The sequence below is a fragment of the Hyla sarda genome, chromosome 2, assembly GCF_029499605.1.
Source record: "Hyla sarda isolate aHylSar1 chromosome 2, aHylSar1.hap1, whole genome shotgun sequence".
Lineage (NCBI taxonomy): Eukaryota > Metazoa > Chordata > Amphibia > Anura > Hylidae > Hyla > Hyla sarda.
In genome coordinates, this window is record NC_079190.1 from 98,135,882 (window position 1) to 98,161,001 (window position 25,120).

The 25,120-nt window shown below is 42.4% G+C and overlaps 1 protein-coding gene across 3 annotated transcripts in view; it reads right to left on the reverse strand.

The window, feature by feature from the left end:
* CSRNP2 (cysteine and serine rich nuclear protein 2) overlaps nucleotides 1-25,120 on the reverse strand; it is a 62,579-nt gene that overhangs the window by 14,546 nt on the left and 22,913 nt on the right. For 2 of the 3 annotated variants that reach the window (XM_056562654.1, XM_056562653.1), the window contains exon 2: nucleotides 276-450. In XM_056562654.1, coding sequence (XP_056418629.1) covers nucleotides 276-435 — 160 coding nt within the window. In that variant the 5' untranslated portion in view covers nucleotides 436-450. Of the gene's footprint in view, nucleotides 1-275; nucleotides 451-2,996; nucleotides 3,340-25,120 lie in introns of those variants that run through there. The other variant, XM_056562652.1, reaches the window with a different exon arrangement.

Here is a 25,120-nt window from a genome sequence, read left to right on the forward strand (position 1 = left end):
CCCAGGAGCTGTGCAGTTCCTATGGGGATATTTTCCCATCATGCACAGCTCCCGTGATGTGACATCATCATTGAGCAGTTAGACAGAAAACTTCAGAAGCTAAAAACTATTGGAAGGATTAAGATTTTTTAATAGAAGTAATTTACAAATCTGTTTAACTTTCCGGAGCCAGTTGATATATAAAAAAAAGTTTTTGCCTGGAATACCCCTTTAAACATCACCCTAAAGACAAGCCAGTCACACCACAAAAAATAGCAATCCGGAAAGTAACTTACGGATAAGTTCAGTGGTTGTAGGAGCATTAATGCTGTCACAGCTATCCGCGCTGTCGCTATTCGAGATCTCATCGTCAGAATCTTTTGATGTAGAAATTGGCGAACCAGGATCTACTTCTTCAAACTTTCTTTTTAGGCTTCTACTCGTCACAGCATCCATTTGTTTCAGGGTTGCCTGAAAAAAAACCAGTGTAAAATGTAGTCTCAGTGAACCGTACGGCTACTTCTTAAAGCCAGTTCATTCGTAATTCATTAGGCAGCGTTGCTAGGAACCTTTACAAATAGGTTCTTTGTCAACATCAAAGCCTGGCGTCCAGCAGCTTAAGATAAAGCATTTTATATAGTTCATCGACAAATTGAAATTAACAGCTGGCGCCCATAATGTACGGAAAATGTAGGAACATGAGGGGTTTACTGCTTTATGTATGGAAATAATCTAGATAACACCTCTTAGTAGTATAGAAGACAAGCGAAGCCACCAAAGGACCCAATTCAAAAATCTTTGCTATTAACTAAGCACAATGGTCTAAATCTATAACCTATCAACCTATAGTGCTAGAAAAAGATACTGTAACAGGCTTGGGGATGAAAGGGCTTGTAGTTGTGCATTATCAGAAAAGCAAGCAATATGTTATCTGCATATTATTCAAAAGCTGGTGTTGCTAGACAGCAAGCAAACCTTGGTGAAGGAAGGCTACCTGTTGTCGTGTACAAGGATCAGAAGCTAAGGCCACCTCAAAATGGGGACAACTACTAAACATAGCCTTACCTGAGCCTTACACCTTATTAAATGAATGTTTTAGACTAAGTTTACATCACGATTTATGCCTTTTGAGGCACGGATTAGCCTGAAAATTGTCATATTGACATGCACATATTCATGCTCCCCATTCCTTTCAATAGTGGCTATCGAGGAACATAGAAATGTAGACAATGGCACTCACCATTCAGAGAACTGCTTTATTCTCGGTGTCGCAGCGTAACAGGTACAGGCAGGTCAAGCGGTTTCACCGCTTGACCTGCCTGTACCTGTTATGCTGCGACAGCGAGAATAAAGCAGTCCTCTGAATGGTGAGTGCCGTTGTCTACATTTCTATGTTCCTCAATGCTTCCGCTTTCATATACTGAGCACCACCGAATCAGAAGTCATACAAGTCGGTTTGGACATTTATCCACATCGTGCGACTCCTGCACTTATTGACGTCAGTGCCGGATTAGTTTCCTTCCTCGTTGGTTTCCTCAATAGTGACTATATTCGGGTCATTTTTTTGAATGTATGCGACCCTTATCTCGGACTGAAAAGTGCTGCAGGCCACGCTTCTCAGTCCGAGTCAAAACTTGTATACACTCAGAAGATGACCCTAAAGTAGTCACTAGCGAACTCATTTTATTGAACTGAACGTGGTTCGTGCATGGATATGTGGGCATGTCATTTTGTCTGTTTCTCTGAGGTATCTGTGCCTCTGAGGCACAAATTGTGATGTGAACCTAGCCTTAAAAGCAACATTACAACATTATCCTCAGTAAAGAGGAGCCTGGAGGGTTGCATTCATACGTCACTAGGTCTACGACTTTGTTTGCTTTGTTCATGCTATGGTCACTTACAACAGCAAGAACTGTGCAGCATGTAGCAAAAATGATAAAACCCCCAGATGAATTCCATTTTAGGCAAGGGTGATAAATGTTTTATCATTGGGGGTCCAGCTGCTACTGATCAAGAGAATGGTGGTCCCCAAGTCCCCTGTGTGAGTGGTGTTCTAGTATGGTCACTGCTCTATTCACTGCTATGGAAGGATGGATTTAACTTCACTATAATTCTCATATATAGAAAATGGAGCTATGGCCTCCAATCGTACCGCTCTATTCACACAGGGGACTCAATGGAGCAGTCAGACCCCCAATGATCACACATTTACCCCATATCTTGTGGACAGGTGTTAAATGCTGTTAGTGGGCCAACCCCTGCACAGTCAATAGACTGATCATGGCTTCCATTGTCAACGAGACTACATACATCTACAATTGAAAAAGGGAGGGCTCACTCCCGAAACGCGTCTTGTCCTTGTATCACCCCCAGATGTATGTGTCTGATTAAAATATCGTTGGACTATACAATCGGCATCTTCATTGATTTCTGACATTCCGAGCAGCGCTGGCACAGAGGTCCTTTTTTCTTCTCTTATCCTGACTCCCAGGAGGATCCCGGCCACAACCTGCAGGCTGCAGCTCCGGACCATCCACCATTACCCCACCACGGAGGGGACATATGCATGAACCAAAGGTTCACGTAAGGCGAGCACATTATCTACTGTGTTTCATATAATACGTGACCCATCGGAATTACACGAGGCGCTATCCTCCATTTTTTTCTTGTTATTTCCATTGTCAATAGGAGCCATAACACTAGTCTAAAACAGTAATAACATGATTTGTGAATTTAACTGAGAACAATATTTATCTACACAAGAACAGTAAGTGTAGAGGTTTATCACAATGCATTATACAGAAATATATACTGCCTATAGGCCCAGATTTATCAAACTGTATAAGGGAAAAAGTGGAGAGATTTTCCCCCAGCGACCAATCACAGCTCAGCTAATAAACTGTGGTAAAGTGAAAGCTGAGCTGTGATTGGTTGCTGTGGGAAAATCTCTCCACTTTATCTCTCACACAGTTTGATAAATCTGGGCCATAGTGCGATTACAACTTTTCCCTCAATACCGGGCCTGTTGGAGCAAATCTCTCTGCTGGGTTCATTACAGCTATCTGCGTAATTCTCCCCCCGCGTTGCAGCTGCTTCCATGTTACAAACCTCCCCATCTAGACATTTGGCTTGGTTGCCTTGGTAACAGTCTTCCGTTTGTAAAGGCAGAATTCAGAGATACCAGAATGGATGAGCAGAGCCGGGCCTGGACTGACAGCAACAGATTTACTAGTATTTTGTGATACATCGCTTTTACGTAGAAGGCATAAATCAGGATAAATAAACATTTTATTATAGTATCTAAAAATCATACAAAAAATATAAACAACAAGTGTATAAAAGAGTGAGGTCACACTATACTATAGCAAAGCAGCATCCCCTCCTACCCAATACCACACATATGTATTACTCATAAGACTATGTTAGATATGATGTAGAGATCATATAGATGAGATATAGCCTAGTATATAGCATAAAGCGTAAAGATGTGCAAAAAGAAAATATACTAACCAGTCAGAGGTAGATACAGTGATCCCTCAACTTACAATGGCCCCAACATACAATAGTTTCAACATACAATGTTTTTTTTCTGGACCATTGTTACTTGAAACCAGACTCAACATGCAATGCTACAGACAGTCCAGATCTGTGAGACGTGTCACAACTGGGGGAACTGACCAATCAGAATGGGCATTTTACTGGTAAATCACCTGTATTACTGAGGTGCAAGCACTGACTGGCTGTCTGGTAGCGCCCCCTACAGTACAGGGAGGAACTACAAGTTCCGTACTACTCTTTACCTGTGCCAGGGTTAGCTGCTCCTTTGGACACCAAGTAAGGGCGGCTCCATTTGGGACACTGTGTGTACTGTATAGGACCCTAAAGAAGCTCCTGTCCTCTACATAAACCATTGTTTCCCAACCAGGGTGCCTCCAGCTGTTGCAAAACTACAACTCCCAGCATGCCCGGACAGCCGTTGGCTGTCCGGGCATGCTGGGAGTTGTAGTTTTGCAACAGCTGGAGGCTCCCTGCTTGGGAAACACTGACATAGACAGTGATTTACAGCTCCCAGCAGATCTTTCTTACTTTTATATGTAATGATTTGCTTTATCTATATTAGTTATCTACTTAGATTTCTTTAATCCTCACTTTTTCCTATTTTTTGGATGACATTTTGGGGCTTCAGAACCAATTATCAGGTTTCCATAGAGTTATGGTCTCAACATACAATGGTTTCAACATACAATGGTCGTCGTGGGACCAATTAATATTGTAACTTGAGGGACCACTGTACTAAAGTGTGAGGAAGCCATGACACCACCCCAATGCACTTTTTAGGCTGGCGTCATCCTCTCCCTCGCTTCTGTATATCTTTATTTTATTCCATTCATCTAAGTGTCTCCATTTTAGGAATACACATATTGGCGCAGTACTTTTTCAGGGGGATCTCCTAATATTAGTATACATTATATAAATGTACTAGAACAGTATTTATTGGTGTGCTCTTTCTCTTTGTGCCTAAGGCGGTGTTCACATAACATACCATTTTTGTGCTTGCTGTATTTTACCTGCATTTTTACAGATTATAGCCACATTTTTTAAGCAAACCAGCAGGTAAAATAAAAATACACACCAAATTTAACGCAGTGTGAACACAACTAGAGATGAGCGAACTTACAGTAAATTCGATTCGTCACGAACTTCTCGGCTCGGCAGTTGATGACTTTTCCTGCATAAATTAGTTCAGCTTTCAGGTGCTCCCGTGGGCTGGAAAAGGTGGATACATTCCTAGGAAAGAGTCTCCTAGGACTGTATCCACCTTTTCCCACCCACGGGAGCACCTGAAAGCTGAACTAATTTATGCAGGAAAAGACATCAACTGCCGAGCCGAGAAGTTCGTGACGAATCGAATTTACTGTAAGTTCGCTCATCTCTAAACACAACCTAAGCTATAAAATACCTTTAACCTAGGTATATTCTAATCTCAAGAAATAACACCGAAGCAAAAACCTGTGCACAGTTTCCTAAAGTCTATTACATCTCTGTGACATTATGCAAGTGACTAGACATGTGCAGAACCAAAAATTTAGTTTTTTTCGTTTTGTTCGTTTTCATTTTTTTTACATTTTCGTTTCTGTGAATATTCGGAATGCTGTGCATTCGTCATATTCGGTTTTCGGATGCATCCGCGGAAATTTCTTTAGTTTTCGGATGCATTCGTTAATAACATCGAATGCGTTCGTTAATTCGAATCTTTCGTTATAGCTGCAAAATTCGTTAAATTTAGCATTCGTTACTAAACGAAATGCACATTAGTTTCACTTGCTGATCCTCCTTTGTAATAAATAGCAGATGTTACCTTAGGATTCTTGTTGTTTTCACCTTTTTTTGCAGTTTTCTCTGTGTAGGAAGGCAAGTTTTCCTCAGGTAAACCCAATGAAAAGAATCTAATTCATTCCTTACATTCGGTTTACTCATAACGAATGCATTCGTTAACTGTATATTCGTATTCGTATCCTTTTTCGGAAATATTCGATTTTTTTTTTTCATGCATTCGGATTGTAACGAACACCCGAAAACGGGAAAATTCGTTAAGTTTAGTATTCGTTCCGAAATGAATTGCACATGTCTACAAGTGACCAGATACTAAAAATAACCCATATTATTATAATAATATTATAATAATACAACTTATATAGTGTCAACATTTCTTGGATATGTCCAGTTGTCCACCAGTTCTGCACAGTAACTTCCCCAAAAGCTTCTTCCACAATAATGCAGTGACTTATGGGAAGCCCAAAAACGGAGAATAAAAATACTACCTGACTGACATACCATCCTTATATAATGTATGACCCCAGGTGGCATCCTCTGCAAATTAGGACACTTCTGCCAAGGACAAAGCACGAAACTCAAGGGACATTGCTCCTTCCCAGCTATACATAAGGCACAAGGAGCTCTCACGGTCATATAGAGGGGTTTCAAACCTAAAAATATTTTGTCCTTAAGGGGGTTTACCAGGAAAAAACTTTTTTTTATATATCAACTGGCTCCAGAAAGTTAAACAGATTTGTAAATTACTTCTATTAAAAAAATCTTAATCCTTTCAGTACTTATGAGCTTCTGAAGTTAAGGTAGTTCTTTTCTGTCTAAGTGCTCTCTGATGACACGTGTCCCGGGAAACGCCCAGTTTAGAAGATGTTTGCTATAGGGATTTGCTTCTAAACTGGGCGTTTCCCGAGACACGTGTCATCAGAGAGCACTTGGACAGAAAAGAACAACCTTAACTTCAGAAGCTCATAAGTACTGAAAGGACTAAGATTTTTTAATAGAAGTCATTTACAAATCTGTTTAACTTTCTGGAGCCAGTTGATATATATAAAAAAGTTTTTTCTTACCTTTAAAGGGGTTCTCTGCCCCCTTCCGTAGGCTTGCATTGAGGGGCGGAGCGTGACGTAACGCTGCCCGCCCTGTAGTCGCCGGTAATCAGACCCGGAGCGACACACTCCGGGGACTGATTACAAGCGGGGTGCCGCGTGCAAGATCCCGGGGGTCCCCAGGGCGGGACTCCCACGATCAGGCATCTTATCCCCTATCCTTTGGATAGGGGATAAGATGTCTAAGCACCGGAGAACCCCTTTAATATATCCACCTTTGCTTGCTGGTTTCACTGTAGCAGTGGGGAAGGGCAACTAACCTCTCATTTGAAAGAGGGTATAAGGGACACAGATAAGCCACCTCCTTTATGGGCCTCATATCCACAGAGACTTCTTTATAAGGGTATTCCAGGAAAAAAAACTATTTTTTTTTATATCAACTGGCTCCAGAAAGTTAAACAGATTTGTAAATTACTTCTATTAAAAAATCTTAATCTTTTTAATAATTATCAGCTGCTGAAGTTGAGTTGTTGTTTTCTGTCTGGCAACATTGCTCTCTGCTGACATCTCTGCTTGTCTCTGGAACTGCACAGAGTAGGAGAGGTTTGCTATGGGGATTTGCTTCTAAACTGGGCGGTTCCCGAGACAGGTGTCATGAGAGAGCACTTAGACAGAAAAGAACAACTTCACTTCAGCAGCTCATAAGTGCTGAAAGGATTAAGATTTTTTTAATAGAAGTAATTTACAAATCTGTTTAACTTTCTGGAGCCTGTTGATATATATAAAAAAAGTTTTTTTCCTGGATAACCCCTTTAAACTCAAAAACCAAAATGTGCGAGGTCATTTTAATGACAAAGTCCACTACAAGTAGAATCTATAAAAGTATTTGGTTAAAGCACAGCAAAGGCGCTCGTGTCATATTTGTTTACCCAGCACAGAAATGTCTTGTACGATTTACCTATACATTTGCATTTGTTTTTCATTTGTACTGTATGCTCTGGTTTTCCAGTAGCAAATTGTGACTCTACAAAGTTTTACAGGACATAAACCTAGAAAAAGGACTAATTTTTTTTTTATAGGCTATAAGGTGCATGCAATGTCTGATGTTACCAAACTCTACAGATTTACATTATTTATTATATTACATTAAATGTAATTTTAATTAAAGCTAGTATTTGCTAACAGGTGTGGGCCAGTATTTACAGGGAACCTGTCAAAAGTTTTACACTGCCCCAAAAAATAGCCGTATCAAAGAGACTCACTTATGGCAATGATCTAGGATTTCCTATGCAATGCTGTGGCTGGGAACATGGCTACAACTCACCCAGCTGCCATCAAATTGTCCCACCGGATTTCTCAACAGAGCAGGGCAAGAAGCCACCACGAGAAAAGCAGTCACATCTGGTTAGTAGGATATATGCTTGCCATTTATCAGGCATCAGTTACAAGAATTTTTATTACAGCAGCCACATTCACCATTGGAAGCAATAGTCTGGAGAGGACTCAATTACTTCTACGGTATAGTTTTCTAGGCGTAATCTGTGAACTGTGAATTAGTCATTGTGTAGGGAAAAGGATGAAGGGAGATGTACCTTCACCTATTGTGAATGGTGGATCCTGTGTTATATAACTTGTCATTGTAAACCTGTCTGCAATGATAGAGGAGACTGCTGAAAAGTTCTCTGCACCAGAGGAAGTGTCAGCCTATTTGTTAGGCTTAGTGACAAAACTGAAAACCACAAGATTTCCTATTTTATTTATTATCTGGCCAAATTTAAGCATTACATTTTTGTGTGCTTTTCAATTTCAGGGGTGCAAACAAGTATTTCTCACAGAAAAGGATTGCAGTAACACATGTTTTGCTATACACATGTTTATTCCCTTTGTGTGTATTGGAACTAAACCAAAAAAGGGAGGAAAAGAGCAAATTGGACATAATGTCACACCAAACTACAAAAATGGTCTGGACAAAATGATTGGCACTCTTAACGTAATATTTGGTTGCACACCCTTTGGAAAAAATAACTGAAATCAGTCACTTCCTATAACCATCAATAAGCTTCTTACACCTCTCAGCCGGAATGTTGGGCCACTATTCCTTTGCAAACTGCTCCAGGTCTCTCTTATTGGAAGGGCGCATCTTCCCAACAGCAATTTTAAGATCTCCCCTCAGGTGTCCAATGGGATTTAGATCTGGATTCATTGCTGCCACTTCAGAACTCTCCAGCACTTTGTTGCCATCCATTTCTTGTGCTTTTTGATGTATGTTTCGGGTCATTCTCCTGCTGGAAGACCCAAGATCTTGGATGCAAACCTAGGTTTCTGACACTGGGCTGTACAGTGCGACCCGAAATCAGTTGGTAATCCTCAGATTTCATGATGCCTTGCACACATTCAAGGCACCCAGTGTCAGAGGCAGCAAAACAACCCCAAAACATCATTGAACCTCCACCATATTTCAATGAAGGTACTGTGTTCTTTTCTTTGTAGGCCTCATTCCATTTTCAGTAAGCAGTAGAATGATGTGCTTTACCAAAAAGCTCTATCTTGGTCTCATCTCTCCACAAGACATTTTCCCAAAATTTTTTTGGCTTACTCAAGTTCATTTTGGCAAAATGTAGTCTTTTTTTATGTCTCTATCAGAAGTGGGGGTCCTCCTGGGTCTCCTGCCATAAGGTTTCATTTAATTTAAATGTCAACGGATAGTTTGCGCTGACACTGATGCTTCCTGAGCCTGCAGGACAGCTTGAATATCTTTGGAACTTGTTTGGGGCTGCTCATCCACCATCCAGACTGTCCAGCATTGGCACCTCTCATCAATTTCCCTCTTCCGTCCAGGCCCAGGGAGACTAGCTACATCAAACTTCTTGATAATGTTGCGCACTGTGGACAAAGGCAAATAGATCTCTGGAGATGGACTTGTAACCTTGAGATTGTTGATAATTTTCCACAGAAAGTTCTCTTTCCTATTTCTGTTGTCCATGCTTAGTGTGGAACACACACACAATGCAAAGGTGAAGTGAACTTCTCTCCTTTTTATCTGCTTTCAGGTGTGATTTTTATATTGCCCACAATTTTTACTTGCCCCAGGTGAGTTTAAAGGAGCATCACATGCTTGAAAAGATCTTATTTTTCCAAAATTTTGAAAGGGTTCCAATAATTTTGTCCAGCCCATTTTTGTAGTTTGGTGTGACATTATGTCCAATTTGCTTTTTTCCTCCCTTTTTTGATTTAGTTCCAATACACACAAAGGGAATAAACATGTGTATAGCAAAACACGTGTTACTGCAATCCTTTTCTGTGAGAAATACTTTTCTTGAAAAATTTCAGGGGTACCAACATTTACGGTGATGACTGTCAGTGAATGATGATTACAAGTGCATCCGGAGAGGGATGGAATCATTCAACAGGCATCCCGGCACATTGGCGAGGGGGGTCCTGAGACCCCCCCCATGTCAGAGATGGCAGAAAATCGCATGTCAATTCAGACATGCGATTTTCTGCTATTCCGGGCTGATCGGGTCTCTGGTCACCCGATCACCCGGAAAATAGGGATGATCGGAGCTGTCAGTGATAGCCCCGATCATCCGGAGGGATAAGAGCGAGGTCGCAGTGCCGCAGTGAATTTTGACCAATGGCAGCGCAGAACAGTGGGTTGCCATGGAAACCCCCCATTCTGTCCACCCCTGGATGTCGGGCAGAAAGGGGGAGAAGATAGAGGCCGGGTACCTGCAAATAAGATGGCGTGGGGACCGCAGATCATCGGAGACATCAGCAGAGATCACGGCGCAGGTAGGGAAGTGATGGGGGGGGGGGAAGGAAAGTTGCAGTAAAGCGATCATCTTTACTGTGGCAACCACTAGGAAGGCCGGACTGCAACTCCCAGCATGCCCAGACAGCCAAAGGCAATAGGAGAAAATGCCCCCCAAAAGTTGTAACCCCATTTCATGGAAATATCCCATGTGTGGACGTAAAGTGCTGGTGGTGAACTACAATACTCAGAATAGAAGGAGCCACATTTGGCTTTTTGAAAGCAAATTTTGCTGAAATGGTTTTTGGTGGTGCCATAACAGCAAAAAAAAAAAAAAAAAAACTACATGGCACGCTATTTGGGAAACAACACCCTTCAAAGAACGTAACAAGGGGTAGAGTGAGCCTTTACACCCCACAGGTGTTTGACAAATTTCCGCTGAAGTTGGACGTGAAATAGAAAAAAAATTTTTTACCGAAATCCTGGTGTTACCCCAAATTTTTCCTTTTTACAAGGGGTAATAGGAGAAAAAGCCTCCCACAATTTTTAACCCATATGTGGATGTAAAGTGCTCTGCAGGCGAACTACAATGCTCAGAAGAGAAGGAGCACCATTGGGCTTTTGTAGAGAGAGTTTATTTGGAATGAAAATCCGGGGCCATGTGCGTTTACAAAGGCCCCCCCACGTTACCCCATTTTGGAAAATAAACCCCTCAGGGAATTTAATAAGGGGTGCAGTGAACATTTACACCGCACTGGCACTTCACCGATCTTTGGAACAGTGGGCTGTACAAATGAAAAATAAAATTTTTCATTTTCATGGACCACTGTTCAAAAACTCTGTCAGACACCAGTGGGGTGTAAATGCTCCCTGCACCCCTTATTACATTCCTTGAGGGGTGTAGTTTCCAAAATGGGGTCACATGTTTGGGGGGGTCCACTTATCTGACACCATGGAGGCTTTGTAAACACACATGGCCTTAATTTACAGACACATTTGCCCTGATTTACTATTGTAAACCCAACATTTTTTGTCGGGTTGAAAAACCTGACACTGTCCATTTTACTGAGAAAACCCGATAAAGGGGCATGTATGTTGGAGAAAGGGGGCGTGATCACACAAAAGGGGCGTGTTCCACATGGGGTATTTATATACTCAGAAGAAATGTTGTTATGCATTTTGGGGGGGGGGGTTCCTATTACCCCTTGTGAAAATGAAGAATTTTCGTTTAAGTTGTCGTGAAAAGGAAAATGTAAAATTTTTTCACAAAAATGCTGGTGTTATCCCAAATTTTTCAAACACCTGTGGGGTATTAAGGCTCACGATACCCCTTCTTACATTTCGTAAGGGGTGTAGTTTCCAAAATGGGGTCACAGGTGTTTTTTTTTTTTGCATTCATTTAAGAACCACTGTAACGATCAGCCACCTCTGTGCAAATCACCTCAAATGTACATGGTGCTCTCACTCCTGAGCCTTGTTGTACGCCGGCAGAGCACTATACGTCCACATATGGGGTATTTACGGCCTCACCTGCTTCTTACATGACAGTGCGCTCAACCTATCACCGGCCGAGGCGGAACATCGCTGCAGCCGGTGATAGGCTGACGGCTCTCCGACGTTCCCGTCCCCAGGAGGCAGGTGAGGCCGGTACCAAAGGTGAGTTAAAGTTTATTTTGTTTATCTTTTGCAGCCCGGGCATAGAGTACAGTACAGAGTTCCAGCGTCGGCGGCCGCAACAAACAGGAAGACGAGGAGGGCAGCTCTTGCAGGTGACATGTGATTAGTTCCCGATGTGGGGACAGCGCAGTGCTGGGTTGATAATTCATTAATTCTCGAGGAGGAGGGGCCCCACCGGTATTGCGGTATGGGAAAAATTCATATCGTGCAAGACAAAAATTTCGGTATGAACAGGTATACCGCCCAGCACTAAGGGGTATATGTAGTGTTTTACCCTTTATTTTGTGTAGTGTAGAGTTTGAACTGCAGCGGAAAATTTGCTGCATCTCAAACTTGCAGCGAGAAATTCACTGCAAACCCCCACCAGTGTGAATATACATTCACATGGGGGGGCAAACCTCCAGCTGTTGCAAAACTACAACTCCCAGCATGCACTTTTGGCTGTCTGTGTATGCTGGGGGTTGTAGTTATGCAACAGCTAGTGGCATACTACTAACACTCCCAGCATTCCCTTTGCCTGCCCATGAATGATGGGGGTTGTAGTTATGCAACAGCTGGAGGCACACAGAGATTTTTACTTAACTCAGTGTTTTGCAACCAGTGGGCCTCCAGCTGTTACAAAACTACAACTCTCAGCATGCACTTACAACCGAAGGGCATGCTGGGACTTGTAGTTATGCAATTGCTGGAGGAACACTTTTTCATAGAAAAAATGTGCCTCCAGCTGTTGCAGAACTACAACCCCCAGCATGTACATACTACCAAAGGGCATGCTGGGAGTTGTAGTTGTGCCTTCTGCTGTTGCATAACAACAACTCCCAGCATGGTCTTACCTCCTGCTGCTGTGCTTGTCCTTCTTCCCGTCCTCCTGCCCGCCTGCCACTGCAGACTCACTCCTGGGGCCCCGGCCCATCGCCAATGCCGGGGATCGGGGGCTCCAGGTCCTGGTGAGGACTCCCGGCACCCGCTCTCACCCGCCGGAGTAGTTAGGGACACCCCCACAGCAGGTGTCCTGATTGTGAGGTTACATCAGTGCCACCTCACTCCTGCTAAAGGGTGATAGGTGACATGTCAGACGACATCTATTACACTTTTTTTCAGGATCACCGGCACTCGATTGACCCGGAATCAGGGTCGTCAGGGCGTACAGGTACTCCCTGTGTCCTTAAGTCCCAGGACATCAGGGCATACCTATACGCCCTGGGTCCTTAAGGGGTTAAAGAGTACCTCTCATGATCTTGTAAAATGTTATAATCTTGCCAGTTCACTGCCCCCCATCATGATAAACCACCCCCTGCCTTTATTTTTATTATTTTTGTCTTCTACCTTGATATTGCTCTGTATTTTCTGCTCAGTCTCAGTCAGATTGGGAAGGGGCGATACCCAGCAGGCGTGAAATCATCTGGAGCCATACAGGGGAGAACTTCCCCCCTCACTCTGCTACATACAGCCTAGAGCAGTTCAGTGTGAGATGAGCTCTGATTGGCTAAGGCTGCACACACACCCCTCAGCACTCCATACTGCATTTCCTGAGTTTGGACTTCTTTCCATGGAATTCTGCATCAAAATCCTATTTGTTCAATGGGATTTTTTTTTTTTTTTTTACCCGGGTGCTTATTTTTACTGGTACATTTGGTGTGAAATAAGCACAGATTCTGTGAGTGTGCAAGCAGAATACCACTCTGAATAATTCCTCGGATTCCCTAGTGTGAACGGGCCCCTACCATTGACTATATTACACTAGAGCTTTGTTTCCCAACCAGGGTGCCTCCAGCTGTTGCAAAACTACAACTTCCAGAATGGCCGGACCACCAAAAGCTGTCTGGGCATGCTGGGAGTTGTAGTTTTGCAACAGCTGGAGGCACCTTGGTTGGGAAACACTACACTAGAGACACTGGATACACTATACACAGTCATCCAACTGATTTGACAAAATAATGTGAGAAAGCAGAGTATCCTGGAGTATAACCCCATATACAGGACAACCCAGCATGTGTTTACCCTCGTGATGCCAGCAGCTATAGCAGATGGAGGAGATGTAACAAATAACAGTAGGAGACTGCATCCAGCAAGTCAGCCAGGTCCGGCATTTTGTAGGTGGGCTCCTGATGTAGGACAAAAGATTTTCTTACTACACGAATATACATCAACCACAAGTGCAGTCATTTCATTGTATGTGAATCTGGGGGGGATGGAATCCTGCATAATTCCATAATAAGATATCACTGACATTAGGATGCAATTAAAATACTGAGGGCTTATACATAAATAAGTGAATAACACACGGAAATAAGTAAATATACAGCTTGTAAACAATGCTCATTATGATTTTTGTAAAAAGAAAAAAAAATGTTGCTAGGCAACACAAAACTGGGGACTGAATCTATCTTCAGAGCGTTTTCACAAGGACCTGGCACGGAAAACTGTCAGTGGATTCGTGACTATGCATTTTACATACTAATGGGATGAATGTTTTTCGTACATTAATATCCACACAAATATTAAAATGGGTATTTCAGAATGTTTCTACTGTCTAAACTATTTAGGGTGAAAGAAATGTGTACTCCCCTGCCCCTAATCCAGTGTTTTTCAACTAGGGTGCTTTCAGCTGCTTCAAAACTACAAGTCCCAGCATGTCCGGACAGCCTTTGGCTGAGGCGGATTATCACTGTGGCCAGTGATTGGCAGGGCAGACTCTTATGTGTACAGCTTTATTCCCACCACCACATTTAAATGGAGAGTTATTTCTCCGGAAAACCCCTTTAAAAACATAAACTAGGACTGTATTTATAGTGTAATGTGCTTGTCTCTATAATTATATACTGCTTATTTAATAGATTGTAGCTACCCTCCAGGCTCCATCCCCTTTACACACACACATATATATATATATATATATATATATATATATATATTTAGGGCAATAAATATGCTGAGCATAAAGGCTGACAAAAGCAGGAAATCTGGATAGCAAAAACGGTATGGAGTTATGTAATATGTTATATATAGTTGTAAACCCCTATACATACTTGTAGGCCTCCATATATAGTTTTAGGCCCCTATACTTCTCCCATATATACTTGTAGGCCCCTAAACTGCCCCCATTTATACGTGTAGGCCTCCATATATAGTTGTACGTCCCTATACTGGCCCTATATATACGTGTAGGTCTCCATATATAGTTGTAGGCCCCTATACTGCCCCCATATATACGTGTAGGCCCCTATACTGCCCCCATATATACGTGTAGGCCCCTATACTGCCCCCATATATACGTGTAGGCCCCTATACTGCCCCCATATATACGTGTAGGCCCCTATACTGCCCCCATATATATGTGTAGGCCTCCATATATAGTTGTAGGTCCCTATACTGGCCCCATATATACGTGTAGGCCTCCATATATAGTTGTAGGCCCCTATACTGCCCCCATATATATATGTGTAGGCCCCTATACTGCCCCCATATATACGTGTAGGCCCCTATACTGCCCCCATATATATGTGTAGGCCTCCATATATAGTTGTAGGTCCCTATACTGGCCCCATATATACGTGTAGGTCTCCATATATATAGTTGTAGGCCCCTATACTGCCCCCATTTATATGTGTAGGCCTCCATATAAAGTTGTAGGTCCCTATACTGGCCCCATATATACGTGTAGGCCTCCATATATATAGTTGTAGGCCCCTATACTGCCCCCATATATAGTTGTAGGCCCCTATACTGCCCCCATATATATGTGTAGGCCTCCATATAAAGTTGTAGGTCCCTATACTGGCCCCATATATACGTGTAGGCCTCCATATATATAGTTGTAGGCCCCTATACTGCCCCCATATATAGTTGTAGGCCCCTATACTGCCCCCATATATATGTGTAGGCCTCCATATAAAGTTGTAGGTCCCTATACTGGCCCCATTTATACGTGTAGGCCTCCATATATAGTTGTAGGTCCCTATACTGGCCCCATATATATGTGTAGGTCTCCATATATATAGTTGTAGGCCCCTATACTGCCCCCATATATAGTTGTAGGCCCCTATACTGCCCCCATATATATGTGTAGGCCTCCATATATAGTTGTAGGTCCCTATACTGGCCCCATATATATGTGTAGGTCTCCATATATATAGTTGTAGGCCCCTATACTGCCCCCATTTATATGTGTAGGCCTCCATATAAAGTTGTAGGTCCCTATACTGGCCCCATATATACGTGTAGGCCTCCATATATATATAGTTGTAGGCCCCTATACTGCCCCCATATATAGTTGTAGGCCCCTATACTGCCCCCATATATATGTGTAGGCCTCCATATAAAGTTGTAGGTCCCTATACTGGCCCCATTTATACGTGTAGGCCTCCATATATATATAGTTGTAGGCCCCTATACTGCCCCCATATATATGTGTAGGCCTCCATATAAAGTTGTAGGTCCCTATACTGGCCCCATTTATACGTGTAGGCCTCCATATATATATAGTTGTAGGCCCCTATACTGCCCCCATATATAGTTGTAGGCCCCTATACTGCCCCCATATATATGTGTAGGCCTCCATATAAAGTTGTAGGTCCCTATACTGGCCCCATTTATACGTGTAGGCCTCCATATATATATAGTTGTAGGCCCCTATACTGCCCCCATATATAGTTGTAGGCCCCTATACTGCCCCCATATATATGTGTAGGCCTCCATATATAGTTGTAGGCCCCTATACTGCCCCCATTTATACGTGTAGGCCTCCATACATAGTTGTAGGCCCCTATACTTCCCCAGGCTCTCTGCAGGCAATATACCTAAACTATAGTTGTAAACCACAGTTGCCCTACTGGAGAGCTATAAAATGGCCATACAACAAGATGAATAATAGACATGTGCCCTCTTATAGGCGCTGACTTACATATAATCATTAAGTAAAGTTGCTTATCAGATAACCAGACAATTGTAGTAGTACATCGGGACCAATCTATGTGCACACACAAATATAAAGCAACATGGGGAATGTGTCAATAACTAAGATCCTGCTACTCACAGTAAACTTGGGAGACAAAGCTTACGGCCTGGCCCGAGTATACCAAACATGAAAAGTTAAGGATAGTAGATAACAAGTTGATCAGTGGAAGTCTGACTGCTGGCTGGGACCTTCAGAGAACTGAGGAAAATTGTCTCTGGAATGGAGTGAAGCACGTGTGCGCAGCCAATGCTCCATTTTCTTCAGTTGTTCTGGAGATATTCAACTTGTTCCTAATGTGGTGATTTGTTCTTATCTGCAGAGACGGCAGCTACTGCTGTATGTGCAATGCTTTCTCCGGCCCACTCCCTTTGGCTGATAACTCTGCGCCCTTCACAGACATGCTGAGGAAGAGAGGATGAATATTTATGTTAGGGGGGGGGGGGAGTTATTGCCAGAGTGGGCGGGAGACAGATTTGCACATACAGTAGCAGCCGCCTCCCAGTGCAGATAAGAAGAAATCACCACATTAACAACAAGGTGAACATCTCCTGAATGGCTGCACCAATTCTTGCCCGGTAAGTAGGAGTGTCCCAATACCATATATTTTTTTTTTTTTTATTTATTTTTTTTTAAGACCGAGTCAGAGTACCAAAATTTTTTAAGTACGTGCCTGTACCAATTACCAATACTTTTTTCAATGTCATATCAACTTTTATTAGGGAAGGGTTAATTCACATTATTAAAATTATTATTTTTTAACACATTTTTTTCTTTTTTTTTAAGTCCCCATAAGGCACTATTACATGCAATCTGTAGATTGCACACACTGATCAATGCTATGCCATAGCACAGCATTGATCAGTGTTATAGGCGCTCCTTTACTACTGCCTACCATGGCTAGCAGCAGTAAAGGAGCGACGATTGGACGGCGCGGCCGTCCTCACAGCTGATCGGGGCACCGCAATTTCACTGCGGTGATCCCGATCAGCATCCCTGAGCTAACCGGCAGTTAACTTCAGGACTTTTAGATGCCGCGATCAACTTTGATCGTGGCGTCTAAAAGGTTAATGCTGGACATCACCGCTGCTCACCGATCAATGATGTTCGGAATTAGCCACAGGTCCTGGCTATGACACGCACTCAGCTGCTGAGCGTGCTGCATAGTTTGGCACCTTCGTGATACCTGTCGGCGGGGGTCCCATTGGCGAGTACCGGATTAGATATCGGGGACATTTGCACGAGTACAAGTACTTGTGCAAATGTCCAGTATCGGTCTCAATACCGATACCGGTATCACTCCAGGGACATCCCTACCGGTAAGTGTGTATTCACACCATGGTTTATGTATATGGCAACTATATATGGTTTTATATAACTGTAAAGAATTATATTTCCATAGAGCGGCATTGAGAAATCGTACATAAAAAGTGAATCTGGTTTTGTACGGTTTGGGACAGTTGTGGTTCAATCCGTTTTCATATGCCAACCATATGCACAAAGTGTGGTGTGAATGTACCCTAAGAAGCATCTACCTGTATATAAAAAAAAAAAAAACCTTTGTACCTTATTACATGCCTGCTCACTCTTCGGGGCTTGTGTGAGGGAGGAAGGGGGCGTGTCCTAGCAGGCGTGACATCATCAGAGGCCTGCAGGGGCTTACTTCTGCCCTTCATCTTTCTCTGTGCCAGTGCTGCATTGAGGGTCGCGTCCGCTACAGACTCCATTTACAGTATCAGGAGGAGAGGCAGGCGGGCAAGGATATTCAAATTGGGCGTGCACCGTGCATGGAGCTTGCTCTCTGTCTGTTTTTATACACAGAGCGAGAGCGAGTTATGTCCAGACTGCATTTCCTGAGTTTGGACTTCTGCCTGGCCAGCAGAAGTCCAAACTCAGTGTGCGCGAGGGGAGACCCCTAGTGGCCGGGATTTCAAACAAAAACGACGACATGTCCCCGACCCCTCATACAGCTCTATGGGAGAGGCGGGGATGCACAAATGCTGCATCCCCGCCTCTCCCATAGAAATGCATGGAGGGGGCATGTTGACTGTGGCGTTTGGGCCCCCACGATCAGACATTTATCTTAAGGGATAAGTGTCTTACACTGCAAATCTCCTTTAAGCTACCTTTATGTAAGCATCGATCTATTACATTAATGATGATCATTATTTGTTGGTCATGAATGGATCTATTGATTTGTTAATATCTTCCTCCTGTGATAAAGCAGCATTGAAAAAGGGTAATGCCTTCTAAAATGTGTATGGAGGAAATTCAGACAATTTCAAGAGCATAGTAGAATAAGGGTTCTCAATTAGAACAGTTGCAAAACAAGACTGTAAAAAAAGGGGGTAACATAACACAGGTATAAAGATGAATGACAAAGCCTTGGTATATTAAGCCAGGTTCACCTGCTGGTTTCTCAAAAACTGAACATGCAGAAAGAGAGTCTGTCAGCAAGGTACAATGCAGAACCCTCGTTCTCCAGGATGACTGTGTGGGGATAACATGAACTCAGATCCCCTCTATGGAGGAATGGCGCACTCACACCAGGAATCACAGCTGTACAAACCATCACCAGATGACACTTGTATTAATGGCCCAAATAGCCGAACGTATGTTTATCAAGATAAAGAGGACCTGTGCTCAGTTATGTCTGCATTAACCAGAGAGCTTTCCCCTACATTGCTCATCGGTTATGGAAGTGTAGCTGTTACACTGACAAGGTCTGTAACTTTATGACAGGAGACTACTTTATTTGGTCAGGGTCTGAGGGTTTAGACCCTGACCGATAGCTAGAACTAGCTGGGAGAAAAGTGTACTAAGCAAGACAAAACTTACAATGTAAATCTATAGGACTGTCTCAGTCAGCCGCACTTTTCACCCCGCTTGTTCTAATGATTGGTCGGCATCTAAACAATCAGACCCCAACCGATCAAAACATTTAAGATGTGTCTAGGTTTTTTTTTAACGTAACAAGTACACGTTAAAATAGTCACTGTCATTTAAATAAACTTGTGACATGTTGCACAGTCATGTGGTGGACAGACCCAATGAGGATCAATGTTTTAATTCCTACAAACAGCCAACACCAAGAAGAATGTTCTAGCTGCTGCCATAATTCTGAGATGGCCATGTCATGCCCCAAATCACATTGTATGAGTAAACAGGCAGTCATCTGAGCAGCAATAACCCAACCGATTTCTCACATAGATGCCCCTAATAATACAGCAATTATTTAGGCTGCGCCCAAAGTTTCCTCTAGTTTTATTGTGTAGTAAATTGTAGAATATTAGATAATCAGGGGGCATATTAGGTAATAACTCACAGGAAGACAGATTTACTACATTATTGCCCAGATTGTATCATTTCTTATATGTAGAGATGAGCGAACTTACAGTAAATTCGATTCGTCACGAGCTTCTCGGCTCGGCAGTTGATGACTTTTCCTGCGTAAATTAGTTCAGCTTTCAGGTGCTCCCATGGGCTGGAAAAGGTGGATACAGTCCTAGGAGAATATTTCCTAGGACTGTATCCACCTTTTCCAGCCCACCGGAGCACCGGAAAGCTGAACTAATTTATGCAGGAAAAGTCATCAACTGCCGAGCCGAGAAGTTCGTGACGAATCGAATTTACTGTAAGTTCGCTCATCTCTACTTATATGTCTGCATATAAAGGGAACCTGCCACCAGTTATATCAATTACAGGCAATACACTGGTCCCTCAAGTTACAATATTAATTGTTTCCAGGACGATCATTGTATGTTGAAACCATTGTATGTTGAGATCATAACTCTATGGAAACCTGGTAATTGGTTCTGAAGCCACCAAAATGTCATCCGAAAATAGGAAAAAAAAGTGAGGCTTAAAGAAAAACAAGTAGATAACTAATATAGATAAACCAAATTGTTACATATAAAAGTAAGAAAGATCTGATGGGAGCTGTAAATCACTCTATGTCAGTGTTTCCCAACCAGGGTGGCTCCAGCTGTTGCAAAACTACAACTCCCAGCATGCCCGGACAGCCAAAGGCTGTCCAGGCATGCTGGGAGTTGTAGTTTTGCAACAGCTGGAGGCACCCAAGTTGGGAAACACTGGTCTATGTAGAGGACAGGAGCTTCTTCAGGGTCCTGTACTGTACACAGTGTCCTAAAAAAGGTTAAATGGAGTCGCCCCTTAGCAGGTGTCCAAAAAGAGCAGGTAACCCTGGTACAGGTAAAGAGTACAGAACATGTAATACCTCCCTGTACTGTAGGGGGCGCTACCAGACACCAGTCAGTGCATGCACTTCATGAATACAGGGGTTTTAGCAGTGAAATGTCCATTCTGATTGGTCAGTTCTTCCAGCCATTGACACGTTTCGCAGATTTCATAGCATTGTATGTGGAGTCTGGTTTCAAGTTACAATGGTCCAGAAAAGACGATTGTATGTTGAAACTATTGTTATGTTGAGGCCATTGTAAGTTGAGGAATCCCTGTAGTGTAATTATAGGGGCCACATGGGCACATTTCAATCTTGCCATTCCAGGCCTTGCAGTGCAGAGTTATGCAGCATAACACATACAAGTTCTGACACTGGCCAACATCAGGATATTTATTGTGTCCTAAGTAAACGTCCTTTCCGTTTTTTGATCTGGAGGGTCAGTTTTGGATTGGGTCCTAATTTAGGGATCTGATCCGGAAGGGCCCAACAGAATCTGGAGCACCTGCAGATTCATTTCAGATCTTTTCTTTACTATTGAAATAAATGGAGAAAATTTGCAATAAGTCTGCAGTCCGTGTGCATTTTTGCAGCAGTGTGTAGATCAGCTTTTAGAAAGCTTGTCCATGTTGTAAAAAAAAAAACCCACAAAACACACAGTTAATACAGCATGTGAGCCCGTAAGACATAACCTGTATGGTCAGCTGAAGGCTATCAATATCCCACTGCTCACAACTATTAGCATGGTATCATCTCCAGATGTATAAAACACTTGTCAGAAATGGTCATTACTTTTTTTTTCACGAGTTTAATTTCTTACATGTCGGGTCCAGAACATTCCAGAAGATCAGCGCATAAAACTCATTTGCATAGTGTCAGCTTGTAAACCCATCTACGGCGACGTCAGTGCCAAATCCCATTTAATTACCTATCTCCTCATCTAGTATAAGCAAGCACGTCCAGCTCTTTGATCCAAATACTCATTGTGACCAGGAAATTACCTGCCAAGGAGATGACTTTGCAGGGCCGCTCATCGGTGCATGGTGCCAAGGATGACATCAGCAGCCAGTGACCCAAGAAGAAGAAATAATCATCTCTTTAGGTCAATGACAAATACCTTGCTTTTTTATACTGTCATGTGGCTATAAAAAGTGATTTATTTTATATGAATCATAAATTTAAAGGGAGTCTATTAGGACAGTAAGCGTCACTGCTGGTGCGGCTAATAAAAACAAGTTTAAACATACCTAGGGTACCGAGCGATAGGATAGCTCCAAATATGCCACAGCTTTTCTTTCGAATTTCAACCCCATTCCTTTCATTTTGACTGACAGGTCCGGCATCACTTACAACATTGGGTGCATTATTGAACTCCTGCTGCAGACCTGTCACTATAGTTGTAAGGAGGGCGCAGTCATTCCCACATAGGAAAGGCCACTCACTGGGGGGGGGGGGGGGGTTCTCACCTAAAGAAAGGTCTCACCTAAAGACTATGAAATGTGAGGGGAGGATAATATAAGTTTACATAGGAATTAGGAAAATGTACTATTTGAGGGTGGTGATGTTTAATGTTATTGTACTATTTTGTCTGTAATTTGTATAAAATTACAATAGAGAGTGTGGATGTGCATGATGAACACATGCCTTATCTGTATCCTTAAAATAATAGTTTTATGACCAGAGAAAAGTGCTAAAAATTGCAGGGTTATTCTGCATTCTTAAATGGACGGCCTTTCAATCCAGAAGGTTAACCAATGTATAAGTACCTTTACCCCGGGAATGGATCCATGCAAAAAAGTTTGCCAATGTATACTGCAGTGTACTGGCAAGAAGCCCAATTAAAGACATAGTCGATATACAAAAAATTGGATTTTTGTTTTCTTAAATATCATTTCATAAATGGACTGATCATAGTCACTAGCTGTCAATGCTTGGTCCATCAAATTCAATGGGCCAATTTCCAGTAAGCCGCAGTATACCAGGTGATCCAAAAGTTAGGACGAACCTTAATAATGAATAATTCGAAGACGAATCAAGAAACAAGGATACACTTTGCACCGAACGGATGGAAAAGGAACCGGGTTTTGTGTGGCAACGGAAAAAAAATAGTTCTGTTGGCGACGGGTTTCAAAACTGTTCCTGTCACTGGTCAGCGATATGTAGCACTGTTACAGAACAACATTATTCCCGGCACTCCAAACAGTCACCTTTATGCAAGATGTAGCACCACCTCATATTGCTCTGCATGTGCAACGCCTGCTACGCTCAACATTTGGGGAGGATCGCATTATCAGTCGCAACTGTAATCACGCATGGCCTCCAAGATCTCCCGATCTCACACCCTGTGACTTTTGGCTGTGGGGATTCTTGAAGTCAAAAGTGTACCACGACCAACCGGCAACACTAGCAGCACTGAAAGATGCCATCCGCCAAAATGTGTCTGTCATAACGCAAGAAATGCTACTAAATGCCATATAGCGCCATCTGTTGGTCGCCAACAGAACTATTTTTTTTCCCGTTGCCACACAAAACCCGGTTTCTTTTCCATCCGTTTGGTGCAAACCGTATCTTTGTTTCTTGATTCGTTTTCAAATTATTAATTTTTAAAGTTCGTCCTAACTTTTGGATCACCTGGTACATTGAAAGTTTGCCAACTTACACCTCCAACATACCCTTAAAATGCCTAAGGTATGTCCCTATATAGTGTCACACTGACGGCACAGATGGACATTGTAAGAATGTGTAGAGAAACATCACTGAATGAGAAATGGTAAGAGTCATCAACAACAATGGCTATGTCTGGAGATCGGACAGATCCTAGCATGGACAGATCAGTAGCATGGACGGGCAACAGATCTGATGATCTATTGAGCATAGCAGCACTAAAATATTATGCCATTTAAAAAAGTAACTCAGGAGGGACTACAAAGGAGGCTTAATGTTTGGAACAGCCGTCAATTATTGATAATTGTGGCAGGGGGTTATAATCTCATCATAATGTTTTATCACCCACTAATAACATTCTTAAATGGATAGTCCAGTGGATATTAAATTTTTTTTTAATCAACTGGTGCCAGAGAGTTAAACAAATTTGTAAATTACTTTTTTATCTTAATCCTTCCAGTACTTATCAGCTGCTGTATGCTCCACAGGAAGTTGTATAGTTTGTTTCTGTCTGACCACAGTGCTCTCTGCTGACACCTCTGTCTATGTCAGGAACAAATCCCCATAGCAAACCTATCCTGCTCTGGACAGTTCCTGACATGGACAGAGGTGTCAGCAGAGAGCACTGTGGTCAGACAGAAAAGAATTATACAACTTTGCATGGAGACTACAGCAGCTGATATGTACTGGAAGGATTAAGATTTTTAAATAGAAGTAATTTACTAATCTAACTTTCTGGCCCCAGTTGATTTAAAAATATATATATAAAAGTTTTCCACTGGAATACCCCTTTACATCCCATGCTGCCTTATTTGAGGAGCAGCACACAGATCACCCAGGGTCTGACTCAGTCACAATTGTTTTCGCAGGAGACAACAGAGCCCATTCTCATTGAGCCCTATGAGGTTTGACAGTAGATAACACTACTTTCTGATGGAGTTTAGCATTTTGTTCTCTCAAACAACTTTGTAATATTACCTGTGTATGCAAAGATACATGCAGAACTTACAGACACTAACACCATCTACTAAAATACAGGCTCCAAAAGAAACAAGTGACCTATTTGGGGAATATTGTTTTCCAACACTTCTGACCCATGTAAAGGTTTCATTTCAACACTGTTCATGCATTGCACCACAAGAGCACTGGGAGCTTTTAGGAGTAAGGGTTAACCAAGGACATATGCGCAATAACCTGCTGCAGAAATACGCTCCAGTATTCCACAGCCAAAGATCCAGTTTCACTCCTGACTCAATAACATCCTGTCTTTTCATCCCTTTCATGGCCTCCATGACACACAAATTATCCTTTCTCCTGCCTCCAAGCTTCTTGCCTGTAAGGTTGACAACTGCTTGTAGGTCAGATGCAAAAACATGACCACAATGATGGCCCATATAAATAGCACATCCACACAAAAAAAAACTAAACACTACATTGGTTAAAATGGGTCACGTTTTGCATTATAAAAAAAATACCATTGATTCTCAAATCCATATTTATACCGATTTATATTACCAATT